A 14,862-nucleotide genomic window follows, 5' to 3' on the forward strand; every position below is an offset into this window, starting at 1 on the left:
TTACTGAGAAATTTCAGTGCATGTGGAACTTAGATACCAAAGAAACCACTCTTTCCCTACCTATCTCTTCTCATCCCCATGTGCACTTCCATGGTCTACGTACTGTAGGTGTTCATCACAGCACTGCGTCAAAGCCATTCCCTTACCTTCACCTTAGAACACCTCTGCGCCAAGCCACAGAGGGTGTGGTTATCCCGCCGCTCATCCGGCTTCCTCCCCGCCTACGCCCGCCTGTCCCCTCCCGGCTCTGAGTCTTCTCATGTATCTAGAACCCAGCAGTGGGCTTGAACCCCCTCCCCTTAGAATCCACCCCACTTTTCCTGATTCCCTGCTGATCTTCTTTTCTCCCCTTCCTTTCTCAGTCAGAAGAAAGTGAGGCACCACATGAATACATGTCTTTCCCAAGGCAAATATATTTCTGGCTCAGACTAGCAAATCATTTTTCAGCATGAAGAACACAACGCTCCATCATTTTTCTCCTGTCAATTTTTAAGCAATAGCTGAAGCAGTAGTAGGTTGTTTGGGGGCAGCCAGGAAAATGAGCTCTGGCCCACAGGCCCCAGACTAAAGGAAATCAGACAGCAGGCCCAACGGCAGCAGCATAAACTCTCCATTTCCGATGTTTTTTCTTTCCATTTGGTTTCCATGGGACCCTGGGTTGGGGGCAGGGAGGGCTTCCAAAAATACGGATTTGCATTCTGTAGAAAAATAAGGAACAAAATTTCAGGCTGGCAAGAAAAAGGAAAAGAAGCATTCAGAACTGTGTAGGAGACCAGTACCTACGAACTTTTCAGAAACCCAGCTCCAAAGCTAGTTTTGAGGACACCTCGTTGACTGCCATCTCTACCTCAGTGCTCTTTAATAAGTATCAAAATTCAGAAGAGGTTGCACCTTCAGGACTTGGAAATATTTTCCATCCAACTCACAACCCAGAATTGCAATGTCCTATTTTGGGGACTGAGATTGAGAAACTCCTGTCCTTTTGGGTTTGGGGGGGATTTTGTTTCTTGCTTTGTTTTGTTTGAAATTTTATACTACCCCGTGATGTTTTGTTTGCTCTCCTTTAGGTTTTAAGTGGTTCTGTGATTCAGCAAGCCAGCAGGCTTCCCTAAGTCATTTATATTTTCTGGGACTCAGCACTGGGACCTCTGGTTGAAATCCAATAAGAGGAAACAAAACTGAGAGTTCTAGATGGCATGACACGTCAGAGCTCCTGAGGCCAAAACTGATAGACCTCTGAGTCTGGCAGACTAAACAAAGTTGGGAAGAAGGCACAGGGCATCATCCCTTCTAAGCTCAGATCTCCCTCCCACCCCGCAGCGATTCTGGCACCAGCCCGAGACACTATCTTATGTCTCATCTTTGTAGGACCTGTTAGCTACTTGTCAACAAATGATGGAGTTTTTCTTGGCTAACCCTAAAATAGATACCTTCAAGAGTATTTGCATTTTTAACAAAAGCTTCTTGGAGATGGAATTCATCTCTAAGGGTAAGATATAGTAGGGAGAAGATGGTGTTGAATTTCTAGAATCACACCATGCAGGCTTCCCAGATGGCTCAGTGGTAAACAGTCCACCTGCCAATGTAAAATCATACCATTCAGTGGATGGACCCACTCCCCTAGCAGCAGTGGGTGCTTGCTTCTCCTCCTGCATTGCATCACAGCGAGCTGTTCCAAGAGGAACAATGTAAAGCATCTAAAACATTCATTCTTTCAAAAGATATTTGGGGACTTCCCTGGCAGTCTTGCAGTTAAGACTTCGCCTTCCAATGAAGAAGGTACAGGTTCCATCCCCGGTTGAGGAGCTAATATCCCGCATGCCTCTCAGCCAAAAAAATAAAACAGAAGCAAAAAATTGTGACAAATTCAATAAAGACTTTTAAAATGATCCACATCAAAAAAAATCTTAAAAAAAGAAAAAACAAGATATTTGATTGAGTCCCACTGATGTGCCAGGTACTATCCAGGTACTAGTAATAATGCGGCAAACCAAACTGACAAAAATCCCCTCCCTCCTGGAGCTCACAATTCTAGAAATACCAATAGAACATATTAACATATGAAGCAAACTATGCAAAGAGTAAACAGAACTCATGGTTCTGTTTCCTCGATGATACTGTAAAAAAGAATTCAGAATTTTAGATAAGATGGGCACTAATAAGAGTATAATCTACAAGCTCGTGGGTAAATCTATTGCTACCAGGTCACTTAGAGCCCAGCACCTGCCTTCTCTATCGGGCATACTTTTCCCTGGAAAAACTGACCTAAGAGTAGATCTACCTTCCTCTATAAGCTGGGCAATTTTTTACTCCCTTTATAACCATTTCTTTGAGTGAGCCTCAGTTTCCTCCTCTGTAAAATGAAATTATGACCAGGGATCACACAGAAGTTTAACTGGGATAATCTTTAAGAAAGCACTTGGCACCATGATTAGCATCAGATATGCAAAAAAATTAATTCCTACCAGTGGCACTACCACAGATATTAATCCAGTTGCCCTTTAAAAAAAATGTATTGGAGAATAGTTGCTTTACAGTGTTGTGTTAGTTTCTGCTGTACAGCAGATGAATCAGTTGTGTGTATCCATATGTCCCACTGTTTTGGATTTCCTTCCCATTAATGTCACCACAGAAAATTGAGTAGAGTTCTCTGTGCTATACAGTGGGTTCTCACTAGTTATCTATTTTATATATCATTCGCTCGCTCAGTTGCTTCAGTCATGTCCTACTCTTTAGGACTCGATGGACTGTAGCCCACCAGGCTCCTCTGTCCATGGGATTCTCCAGGCAAGAATACTGGCCTAGGTTGCCATGCCCTTCTCCAAGGGATCTTCCTGACCCAGGGATCAAACCTGAGTCTCCTTCGTCTCCTGCATTGCAGGGGAATTCTTTACCACTGAGCCACCGGGGAAGCCCCATTTTGTACACAGTAGTGTATTTATGGGCTTCCCTGGGGGCTCAGAGGTTAAAACATCTGCCTGCAATGCGGGAGACCTATCAATCCCAATCTCCCAATTCATCCCACTCTGCTTTCCCCCCTTGGTGTCCATACATTTGTTCTCTGCGTCTGTGTCTCTATTGCTGCTTTGCAAATAGGTTCATCTGTACCATTTTTCTAGGTTCCACATATATGCATTAATCTACAATATTTATTTTTCTCTTTCTGACTTCCTTCACTCTGTATCACAATCTGTAAGACATACAGATGGCCCAGAAGTAGGTGAAAAGATGCTCAACATCACTAATTATTAGAGAAGTGCAAATCAAAACTACAATGAGGTGTTACCTCACACCAATCAGAATGACCATCATCAAGAAACCTACAAATAATAAATGCTGGACAGAGTATAGAGAAAAGGGAACCCTCTTACACTGTTGATAGGAATGTAAATTGATGGAGCTACTATAGAGAACAGGATGGAGGTTCCAGTTGCCCTTTTAATCTACAATTCTCTGGCCCCTTGCTTCCCTGGGATCTCTTCCACTTCTCCACCTGACAAGTGCTGCTCCATCTTCAGGAGCCTCCCCACTCCCCCTGACAGACCTGGCCTCCCTCCCTCCTTGTTTCCCAGACCTAAGCCTGCCTTACAGCAAGCAGCGATTTCTTTTATAATTATTTGTTCACCTTTCTCCCTTACTGAACTTTTAACTCTTTAAGGGCAAGGATCCATCGCTCTAATCTTCTTGTTCCAGCTTATCTCTCTGTCACATGCCTAGCACAGCACCTAAGATGAATTAATATTTGTAGAGAGAATAAATAAATCATTAGCGAGGTGAGAAGCTCCTGCTCTTTTCAGCGCTGAGAGGGTAGAGGTCACCAGACCAGAAAGAGCTGTTTTCTAAACCCTGAGAGGGAAGGAAGGTGAGGCTATCTCTTCTGTAAATAAAAAAGGTGCTTTTTTATTTTATTTTTAACTTTGTGGCTGACCCCAAACTGGAGTGAGAGCTGGTCTTTTAGCACAGTCCAAAAGGCTCTAAGCCAGCAGAGGTGGACGAGAGGAGGAGTGAAATGGATCCAGGATCACGCACTGTGGCTGCCTGTGGGGTCTCTTCCACACACCCCTCTCTGTAGACCCAGCCTCACCCTCCAGGTGAAGCCGTGAAGCCCCCAGAGGCTTCAGGCCTGGCCTTGCCTCTTGGCCTTCAGTCCATGGGCATCCTCGCCACCTCACCTTGACCTCCCGGAGCCGTCAGCCCTCACTCTCGTGCCCATTCACCCGAGGTCATCACCATCAGAGAACTCCAGTCCCAGAATCTTCCTCCACTGTAGCTGGAGGAAAATGAGTCCCCCGCGTTCCTGACAATAAGCCACGGTACTGCAGGACCCCAGGTGCCTTTTAAACCACCAAAAGTGTCAAATACTTCCAGGGGAACTACCCCATAATGTGGACTTTACTAAATTTCTAGTCTCCGAAAATTGATGATTTGTGTACAAGATGTCATGGCACCAGCCCCAAATTTTCTTAACACGACCTTCCAAATTCTCTGCAAAATGCTCCCAAACTACCCTCTGGGCTTATCGCCTCTGTGTGTCCCTTGTCCCTTCTGCTCCCTCTGGCCAGGACCAACCCCCAACCCCTCAGGAAAGGCCCAGTGGGGTTTTCCGCTGATTATAAGTTCTTCCGGGACCTACGACCATATCAGTGCCGTGGACTCTGAGAAGCCTCGCTGTGGTCTTTCCACCCAGCTGTCACCTTGGGCTCTTGGCTCCAAAAGAGTGCAGAGCCTGGGAGAGAAAAGGCCATGAGCTCTTCTCCTCTACAGCTTTTTGGACAACCTCCACCCTGACCCCACATCCTCTGCCTCTGGCTGGTGGAGGCCCTCTCATCACCTCCTGGGTGGGAGGCAATCTAGGGGTCCCACAGGCAGATGGGTTCTAAGTGTGATCTTGGTGGAGTTTCCCTCTCCCCAAACCCGGTTGTTGTTCAGTCGCTCACTCATGTCAGCCTCTTCGTGACCCCATGGACTGCAGCACACCAGGCTTCCCTGCCCTCTACCATCTCCCCGAGTTTGCTCAAATTCATGTCATTGAATCAGCGATGCCATCCAACCATCTCATCCTCTGTCGTCCCCTTTGTCCTCCTGTCCTCAGTCTTTCCCAGCATCAGAGTCTTTTCCAATGAGTAGTCCAGAGAGATTCAGTCCTCTACCCTCTGGTTAAAACAAATCCTACACATGATAAATCATAAAAGTAACGCAGTAAAAGGGCATACACTGTCAGAGTTGGGCATGGACTAGGGTCGGGGGGAAAGTGTGGAAGGAGTCCTTTGGCTCTTGGCAGGCTCTGCTGGGCCAAAGCACCCTCCGACTAATGTCCCTCACGCATCAGGGCTCATCTTTCTGAGCACGGCTCAGACCCGTTCCCAGGCCCACCCGACTCAGGAGTGTGCAATAGGACTGAGATGAGCCCATTTGCTTCTGATTGGAAAAGGGTGGGGTGTCTTGTGCCTCACCATTCAGACATTCTCTGTGGTGCTATTTTTATCAACAATAATCATTAAATTGGTATCAGATGGGCTGGTCCAGTGCCTCACCCCAGGGCTGGGTGATGGAATACCATGGGTTTTTTCCAGGCAAAAGGAGATGTGGCACGTGGTCCATATGAATGCACCTCTCTCATAACCCAGGCGAGCCCCTCTCACCCTGGACCCAGTTCCCATGGCAATGAGAGCAAGGTTCTGCATCACTCCTGGTTCATGCCTGACCTGATTCATTTAACAGACATATGTTGTGTACCTTCTAAATGCCAGACATTGAACAAGACAGTGGGGACTCACGAAACATATTATCTCTACCCCCTGAGAGACGTGCGTTGCACGAGAAAGGCCTGTCATGTGAAGAGGCAGCGTCTGCTGGGCTGTGCAGGTCACAGACGCGTTGCTAGACACAGAGTGGAGGGAGGATTTGTTTAGTCTGGGGCTCACGGCAAGCTCCACGGAGGTGGCGGCACTCAGCCAGGGCTTCAAAGATAGAGTTAAGTGGATGACAATACACCAAAGGGAACCACGGGCAGAGGCATGAAAACGACTCCATAGATTCATCCAAAATCCAGCTGTGCGAGCAGCTCTCACCATGGGGTCCCACACCTGCCTGGAGCCTCACCCTGAGAAGCTGCGAGGAAGAGGCCTCAGGGCAGGAATGCCATCTGCTCACCCCCAGGGCCCTGGCTGTTCTGACTCTGTTTTCAGAGTCTGGCCCCACTGAGCAGGGCCCAGCCACCCTGCTTGGCCGGTAGTGGCTCCAGGGATCCAGGAGATTGAAGTTAGTTGTGAACTAGGAACCTCCACCGCTGTCCACTCGTGGGTCTTGTGATTGAGAACCTGACTTCTTTTAACTGGATGCCTGAAAATTCAGGGTGAAATTTAACAGAAAACCCAAATGGGGCATAACAGGAGAATGGGGAGAAACGTGGCCCCGAATGATGGCCAAAAGTGCTTTGGCAGATGTCCCCGGCCATCCAAGGCTTGGGGCTCTGGTTTTCATTTCCTTTGACCAGACATTCCAGACTCCGCCCTGCAAGAGTCACGAGGAGGCCCAGGCTCAGGCCCCACAGGTCACAGCGGGTGTCCCTGGAAGGGCCTCCTCCTTGGGTGGCAGTGGCCAGCTGGAAGGGCCTGGGGCCACCTGGCCTGGGGCCACCTGTCTGGTCAGGAGCCTCTCTGCTGTGGGCCTCCAGATCCAGGCTTGGCTCTGAGGTCTGACTAAAGAGACAACGGAATTAATGGGACCCCCATGCCGTCACTGAGGCCATTTCCCTGTGTCTCCAAACAGGGATGAGAGAGGAAATGTCGTTAGGACGCCAGGAGGCTTTTGAGATTTTCAAGAGGGACCATGCTGACAGCGTTACCATCGAAGACAACAAACAGATTCTGAAGCAGAGGTAAGGCCGCCATGGAGAGCAGCTGGTCCTCCAAGGCTTTGCCGGGCCAGCCTCCAGAAAACTTGCTGCTCTGCTTCTCTCATCCGCCCAGTCCGGTTTCTGAGAGAAGGGCATGGGGTGTGTGCAGCTTCACGTTGGTTGAGTTGCATCCAGCCTGGTACCCTTGTCTCCCACGTTTTAAGCCTCATTATCCCAGTACAGCTGGGTCACCAGCAACGTTAGAACAGGGGCTGTACATGCCAGCACTTTGCATACAGTCCTCACATCTTACATTAATTCCCAGCAGTCTGGGACTCTATCTCTATTTCACTGCTGCAAAGGCAAGGGAAAAAAAAAAAAAAGTGCTTACAGTCCAAATGGAGGAGGAAATGGCAACCCACTCCAGTATTCTTGCCTGGAAAATCCCATGGACAGTGGAGCCTGGTGAGCTGCATAGTCCTTGGGGTCACAAAAGAGTCAGACATGACTTAGTGACTAAACAACACATACCAAACCCCGCATCTTAGAACCCCAGGCCCTCCAGCAGCTCTGCAGAGCCGCCCTGCACTTCTTGGTCACGGGATGCATATACACATGCATGTCCTGTGACCCAGACACCTCTAATGTGTTCTCCCGGCCAGAAGCAGAGCAGGCAGCCCCATTCGTTGACAGGTTGTCCAGCAAAGCCTGTGTTCTAGGCCCTTTAGAAAAAGCTTAGAGGTGCATCATTTGTTACAGCTAATGACTGAATTCAGTGCATGTCCTCAAGCGGGTGCAAACAGAAAACACTGCTGGGCGTGTGGGCCTAGGGTTTAAAAGAGAGGGTTCTAGACCGCGAACTCTCAGACATCATGTGTGACTCCGCATCGCAGCACACAGAACATTTTCAAAAAGTATTTGTTGAATTAAAATGAGCTCCAGGTTTGAGAATCATATGTTTATAAATGCTTCAAGGAAGCATGAGAAGGGGACGAGCTCTCTCAAGGAAACAGGCCCAAAGTACAAGAGCCTGGAGGGTAAGAAACTTAGGGGAAGCTTTCAAGAAAGGAGGGGAGGGAGCTGAGAAGAGAGGAGAACCAGCAGGAAAGACCAGCCTGAAAGCCAAGAGGGGAGATGGCTCCCAGAAGCAAGTTGTCAGTGGTGTCAGATGCTACAAAGAAATAGGCAGGGGGCACTTTCCTGGTGGTCCAGTGGTTAAGACTCTGCTTTCCAATGCGGGGGGTGCAGGTCTGATCCCGAGTCTGGGAACTCTGATCCTATATGCCACAAGTCACATCCAACTCTTTGCGACCCCATGGACTGTAGCCTGCCAGGCTCCTCTGTCCATGGGATTTCCCAGGCAAGAATACTAGAGTGGGTTGCTGCTCCTTTCTCCAGGGTATCTTCCCGATCCAGGGATTGAACCCAGGTGTCCTGCATTGCGGGCAGCTTCTTTACCATCTGAGCCACCAGAGAAGCCACAAGTGCACCCAAAATTGTTTTTAATTTATTTATTTTGTAATTGAAGAATAGTTGCTTTACAGAATCTTGTTTTCTGTCAAACCTCAACATGAATCAGCCATAGGTATACGTATGTCCTCTCCTTCTTGAACCTCCTCCTATCTCCCTCCCCATCCTGCCCCTCTAGGTTGATACAGAGCCCCTCTTTGAGTTTCCTGAGCCATACAGCAAATTCCCCTTGGCTATCAATTTTACATATGGTAATGTAAGTTTCCATGTTACTCTTTCCATACCTCCCACCCTCTCTTCCCCTCTTCCCGTGTCCATAAATCTATTCTCTATGTCTGTTTCTCCATTGCTGCCCTGCAAATGAATTCTTTGGTACCAAAAATTCTAAAAAGAGGTCAAATAAATAAAGCTTATTTTCAAAAACTTAAAAAGTAATAAGCTGGAGGCAGCAGAAAAAAGTGCCCGGGGAGTCGGCAGCTGAAAGGGCTTGAACTGGGTACAAGGAGTGAAGGAGCAGGTGAGAAGGAACTGGGCAAATGAGGGAGGGCCAGCAGTGTGTTCAGAGAGCTGTGAGAGGAGGAAGACTTCTGCGGCAGGAAAACGGGAAGTAGCCTGAGGAGATCAGAAGTTTGTTTCAGGAAGGAGAACTGGTCAGGGTTGTAGGCAGCAGGCAGAAGCAAGCTCCTGGGGGGAGCAAGCACGGAGAAAGAGAAGGGGCAGAAAAGTAGGGAACAAAACAAGGGAACCGCTGGCCCAGCAAGGCTCCAGGGAGCCAGGCAGTGGGGACCATCAGAGGGCGGGGGGCCTGGAAGGAAGCCGGAATGGAGAAATACAGCAAGGTGGGCTGACGCTGATACATTTGGAAGCAGAGGGGGAGCATTAAAGATGGCCTCTGTTTTGTCTGTGAAAAAGGAAATTGAAGCAGGACAAGAGATTGAGGGTGGTGATGAAGGTTCAGTATGTACAGCTGCCACAGGCAACAGGAAAGAAGGCAGAGTTGGGAAAAGGGAAAGGGGAGGCCCTGAGGGCCCAGCCCAGCCATTAGCCGATGGCATTTACACTCGGGGGCGCGGATCCCAGATCACTGGAGGAATCCAGTGAAGGCCAGAGCAGCCCTCCTAACCAAGAAGGTGTCTACAACCCCTGTGACCCAGCAATTCCCCTTCTGGGTTTACAGCCAGCGTGTCTCCGCACCTGCAGGGATGAGTTTCAGAACCCCCCACAGATACCCAGGGCTTCCCCAGTGGCTCAGACGGTAACGAATCTGCCTGCTTTGCAGGAGACCCAGGTTTGATCCCTGGGTGGGGAAGATCCCCTGGAGAAGGGAATGGCAAGCCCACTCCAGTATTCTTGCCTGCAGAATCCCATGGACAGAGGAGCCTGGCAGGCTACAGCTTCTGGGGTCACAAAGAGTCGGACACGACTTAGCGACTAAGCATGCATGCACAGATACCAAAATTCACACGTGCTCAAGTCCCTTAGGCGAAATGAGTAGTACAGTCGGCCTCCGAACCCACAAGTTCCACCCATGGATCCAGAGGGTCGACTGCAGCTCTCAAGAGGTTCTCACAGCCTCAGAAGGGGCCATAGAGGAGGATGTCCACAGCAGCTCTGCTTGTGGCTGAGGAGGGCTGGAAAGCCGGTGGGTTTGTCTCACCCACCAGAGACCTCAACTTTCACTCGAGTCACTTTATTTTCTCCCTGTGTGACTGCTAGTTGCTCAGTCATGTCGGACTCTTTGCAAACCCCATGGACTGTAGCCCACCAGGTTCCTCTGTCCATGGGATTCTCCAGGCAAGAAGACTAGAGTGGGTAGCCATCCCCTTCTCCAGGGGATCTTTCTGACTTGGAGATGGAACCCAGGTCTCCCACATCGCAGGCAGATTCTTTACCATCTGAGCCATCAGGGAAGCCCACTTTCTCTGATCTGCGCCCCCAAGTGTAAACGCCATCGGCTAACAGCTGGGCTGGGACCTCAGGGCCGCCGGCCTTCCCTTTTCCTTTTCCCGGCTCTGCCTTCTTTCCTGTTGCCTGTGGCAGCTGTACCTACTGAACCTTCATCACCACCCTCAATCTCTTGTCCTGCTTCAACTTCTTTTGTCCGTCTGGCTGATTGTCCATCCCTGGGAAAGTGGAGAGTAGAAGGCTGGGGGCGCTCCGTGCAGGCCACAGTTGGGGAGCTGGGTGCAGCAGGCAGCGGTGGATTACTGAGCACATGCCAACAAGAGCAGCACTAAGTAAGAGCACAGTTTATATAAATTATAAATAGATGCACACAAAACAAACAAAAACAACAGAACAAAAAAGTATCCTTCAGCCTACTTTACCAGTAAGGAGGGCTACCTCTGCAGGGAACAGAACGGGAGCCCGAAGTGGCATGTGAGTGATAGATGGATAAAACAAGGAGTAGGGAGAAGGTGGGTTTCCCTGGCGGCTCAGATGGTAAAGAATCTGCCTGCAATGTGGGACAGACCTGGGTTCCATCTCCAGGTCAGAAAGATCCCCTGGAGAAGGGAATGGCTACCCACTCTAGTCTTCTTGCCTGGAGAATCCCATGGACAGAGGAACCTGGTGGGCTACAGTCCATGGGGTTCACAAAGAGTCCAACACGACTGAGCAACTAGCAGTCACACAGGGAGAAAATAAAGTGACTCGAGTGAAAGTTGAGGTCTCTGTTTCCAGGAAACTGGAATATGCACACCCATGAAGACTTGAGCCTGTGAATCCAGGGGGTTTCACGTACCTTTCAAACCTCTCCCTGGGGCAGGCTGTGTATTTTCAGCTGGATGTGTTGGAGCAGGACACCTTGTTTGTCTGGAGACACGCGCATCAGGCTGGAGGACAGCTGCCTCGTCCAGTGACTTCACTAGAGCCCTTAGCTATGTCCACCCCCGGGGCTTCAGGGCCTGTACCCAGTGACCTCATAGCCCTGGCTTCATGGTAAACTGACCCGTGGAGCTTGTACAAGCTGCCAGAGCCCAGGCCTGACTCCCTGGGTATTCTCACTGAATTAGATAGAGCCCAAGCATCCATTTGTTTCAGAATTCCAACATGCCACCATGTTTGAAAACCACTGGCCGGACAGAAAGCTTGTCCAGAGACCTTGAGAAAGAACATAATATGTCATGTCTCTTGTTCTAGAATTGATGCGGCTCCTGGGTCAGGCTTGTACTCTTGAGCTTAGAGGTGTCTTTCCAGCGGGAGATGGGTTTGTGGGGGGCGGGGGAAGGTGGGGCGGTTGGAAAAGATGAGGATGTATGGGCTTCCAGTACAGAGTTCACTAACTCTAGAACAGCAGAGTTCTGACAGCCACATGACAGATGTGCTTTTGGGCTCACACACGTGGAAATTTCACAGGACGGGCTGGTGCGAATGGTGGTCCCATCTTCCTCAAGGCCCTAAAGCAAAGGAGTTAATGAAACTCACACAAAGCTCCCCTCTGAGAAGAGGTTTTCCCAGCAGTAAATCAGTCTTTTAAAATCAAATGAAAAGTCAGCAGACCAGCCCACATTTTTAAGATGTCTACATCTGTTCAGCGTTACCAATTATTAAAGGAATATTTGGGACCAGGGAGTGTAAGCCAGGTCCTATTCTTTTCTCAGGATTGGAACCTTTGCATTCACAGAGAGTATTCAATTAGCAGATATTACATGCTCATAACTCTTACGGCAGAGGACAAAGAGAGATGTTTTCATAGAAAACAAATAACTACAATCAGTGCTCCCATAGCAAACATTGAAATCAAGTGTGAAAAACTTCCAGGCCTCCATCTCTTTAGGAATCAGTCTGCAGTGACCCTGATCCCACCAACCCATCTGCTCCCAGTCCCTCTAGTGACCGAGAGCATCACGTGGACCATCTGTTGGAGGAATGACGGGTCCTAGGAATACAGATATGCACCAGAGTGGTGTTCCCCAGGGTGGTTAAACTGCTATTCCCTGGGACTTCCCTGGCAGTCCAGTGGTTAAGGCTCTGCGCTTCCAATGCAAGGGCTGAGGGTTCGATCTATGGTCAAGGAACTAAGATCCCACATGCTTCCCAGCACAGCCAAAAAATAATTGCTCTTCCCTAACTCTACTTCTAATAGACTTCCTCTTATAAAGTCTTACCTTCCTGATTATCCACAGCCAGCAGAACCCGTGGGCCTGGGCTCTCCCGTTCTGTTCACTACTTCTCTTATCAAGTAACTCTGCCAACCCAGGGCCCTAGTGCTGCACTTGGAAAAGTCCAGAAAAGAAGGGCTTAGGACCACCACTACCCCCCAACAACACAAGCCTTGGTCCAGCTCAGCCTCGTTAGCCAATGGCAAGTAGCTTCTAAGCCTAAATACAGGGACTCTTGATGACTCAAATTCCCTCAGCTCCCCCAGAGTGTGGGAGTTGATGCCGAGTTGCAAGAGGGGACCATCAGTGGCTCAGCCGTTAGGGTCACTTAGTAGGAGGGATTTCTACCCCTTGTTGCCAGCATGTCTCAGCTCTGCCCCCAGCCTGGGGAAAGTTGTGCTGCCCGCCTGTGACAACAGAAATAAGATGTTGGCACATTAATAGGATATCTGCCCTCCAGTAGACTGGAGCACGTGAGCCAATTCTTAAGCCGGATTTTTCAATAGGAGACGATTCAGATAGAAGTGCAATTGAAAATCACTACATTTTCCAGGCATGACTCATCGTCACAGTATATAATAGCATGAAGAGAGGCTAGAAGCCCCATGCTTGGCTAACTCCAGTGCCCAGGAACCACATAGCTGACTTTCTTTTGTGACGGGTCCCTCATACAAACTAAATCCCCTGTCGCAGGGTCCCATTCAGTAACAGAAGAGTAAATCAATGGGGAGGTCAGCCACAATTGGAAATGAAGGCGTTGATAATGTGAACGCAACCAAGAAAAGCACCCCCCCCCTCACTCAGTCGAATCCTTTAGATAGAGATTAGAACAACAATATCACGCCAACAGGAAAACTGGACCAAGAGCATCCAAGAGCAAATCTAACCATCATCATCTGGAAATAAAGTCCACCCCAAATAGGAGTTCCCTGGTTCCTGTTAGACTTCAATTTTAACCTTTATTATTTTTCCATTTGTTTTTTGTATTTACGCCTTGTCTCATGAACTAGAATTATGAACTCTGAGAGCAAAGATTAGATTAGAATCTTCTCAGTCTCCCCACGGTTTTTTTTTTTAAAACAATGCTAGCCATAAAAAAAGGTATTCAAAAAGACTTTTTTTTTTTTTTTTGGCTTGAGAGTGACAATTTGAAATTGTCTTTGAGTAAGCGTAGCAGCCCAGATGCTGCCTGAGAACTGCTCGCTGGAAGTAGGTGAGGGTAGCAGTGCTCTCCTGTTTCGGGAGGAGCCCTTGGTGGGGGCAAGAGGGCAGCCATCTTGATGGGGAAAGGGGACACGATAGAAAGGAATTTCGGTATTTTAAAAAGTGTAATAGAAATGGAAATTGGATCTTCATCACCATATGACAGAGGCAGCCAAGGTATCATATCAGGAATGAGTCAACAGAGAAAGGAAAGGACATAGACCCAGTCTTTATGATGGGGAAGCGAATTGGATGTTCACTCCATGAATGGTCAACACATTTTTTTTTTATGTTAATCACCCTAGACAAGAAGACAAAGACTGAAATGTGGGAAATAGCCCAAAGGCAGGCAACATAAATGCAGGGAGCCCAGCAAGTAGCAGTTGAAGTGGTATGGGGGAGAGATGGCAGCACCCTCTCAGGGCCGGTGGTGCAGGGTGAAGCTCAGTGGGATGTCAGTGTAGGAACTGAGGACAGAGAGGGGGCAAGACTCCAGGACTGAGTGAAGGGGCTGATGGAGAGAAGGGCAAAGGCTGGTGTGGTGTGTAGGTTAGTGGCATGAGCCCCTGGGCGAGTGTGGGTACCAAGCAGCGAGGGGAGAAAGGCAGGGAGGTCTTCAGGGAAGGTCCTCAGCCCTGCTCTGGATCCCATAGGTTTTAGTTATCTGCAGGGCATCAAATAGACAGAAAATAAAGCAGGACTGAGATCTGGAAGGTGTCCAAAGAGGTGGCCAATGAAGGCACTGGCCTGAGTGGAGTGCCTAGAGAGTGGGTGTCGTGAGGAGAGGGTCTAAGACTAAACCCTGACCACTGAAGAAAATGAAAGTGTTGGTCACTCATTCATTTCCAACTTTGCAACCCCGTGGACTGTGGCCCACCAGGCTCCTCTGTCCGTGGAATTCTCCAAGCAAGCGTACTAGAGTGGGTAGCCCTTCTCTTCTCAAGGGGATCTTCCCGACCCAGGGATTGAACCCAGGGATCAAACCGAGGCCTCCTGCCTTGCTGGCAGATTCTTTACCATCTGAGCCGCCAGGGAAGCCCAAACCCTGACCATTACCAGCATCTAAGGAACAGATTGCAAAAGAAAAGCCTGAAAAAGAGTCTGAGAAGCAACAGTCAGGGAGAGAGGGGGGAAGAAAACAGGGAGATACATGATGAAACGTGGAAGCCAATGGAAGAGAATTGTTTTCACTCTGCGATTCTCTCATGGTAAATGAATTCTTTCGTCTAGAGCTCAGGCGAGGGCAGG

The 14,862-nt window shown here is 49.0% G+C and overlaps 1 protein-coding gene across 1 annotated transcript in view; it reads left to right on the top strand.

Moving 5' to 3' along the window:
- Positions 1–14,862, top strand: part of KIF6 (kinesin family member 6) — a 417,441-nt gene that overhangs the window by 325,589 nt on the left and 76,990 nt on the right. The window contains 1 exon segment of the mRNA XM_055574416.1: positions 6,772–6,880. Within this exon segment, the coding sequence (XP_055430391.1) occupies positions 6,772–6,880 (109 nt within the window).

This window comes from Bubalus kerabau, chromosome 3 (genome assembly GCF_029407905.1).
Source record: "Bubalus kerabau isolate K-KA32 ecotype Philippines breed swamp buffalo chromosome 3, PCC_UOA_SB_1v2, whole genome shotgun sequence".
Taxonomy (NCBI): domain Eukaryota; kingdom Metazoa; phylum Chordata; class Mammalia; order Artiodactyla; family Bovidae; genus Bubalus; species Bubalus kerabau.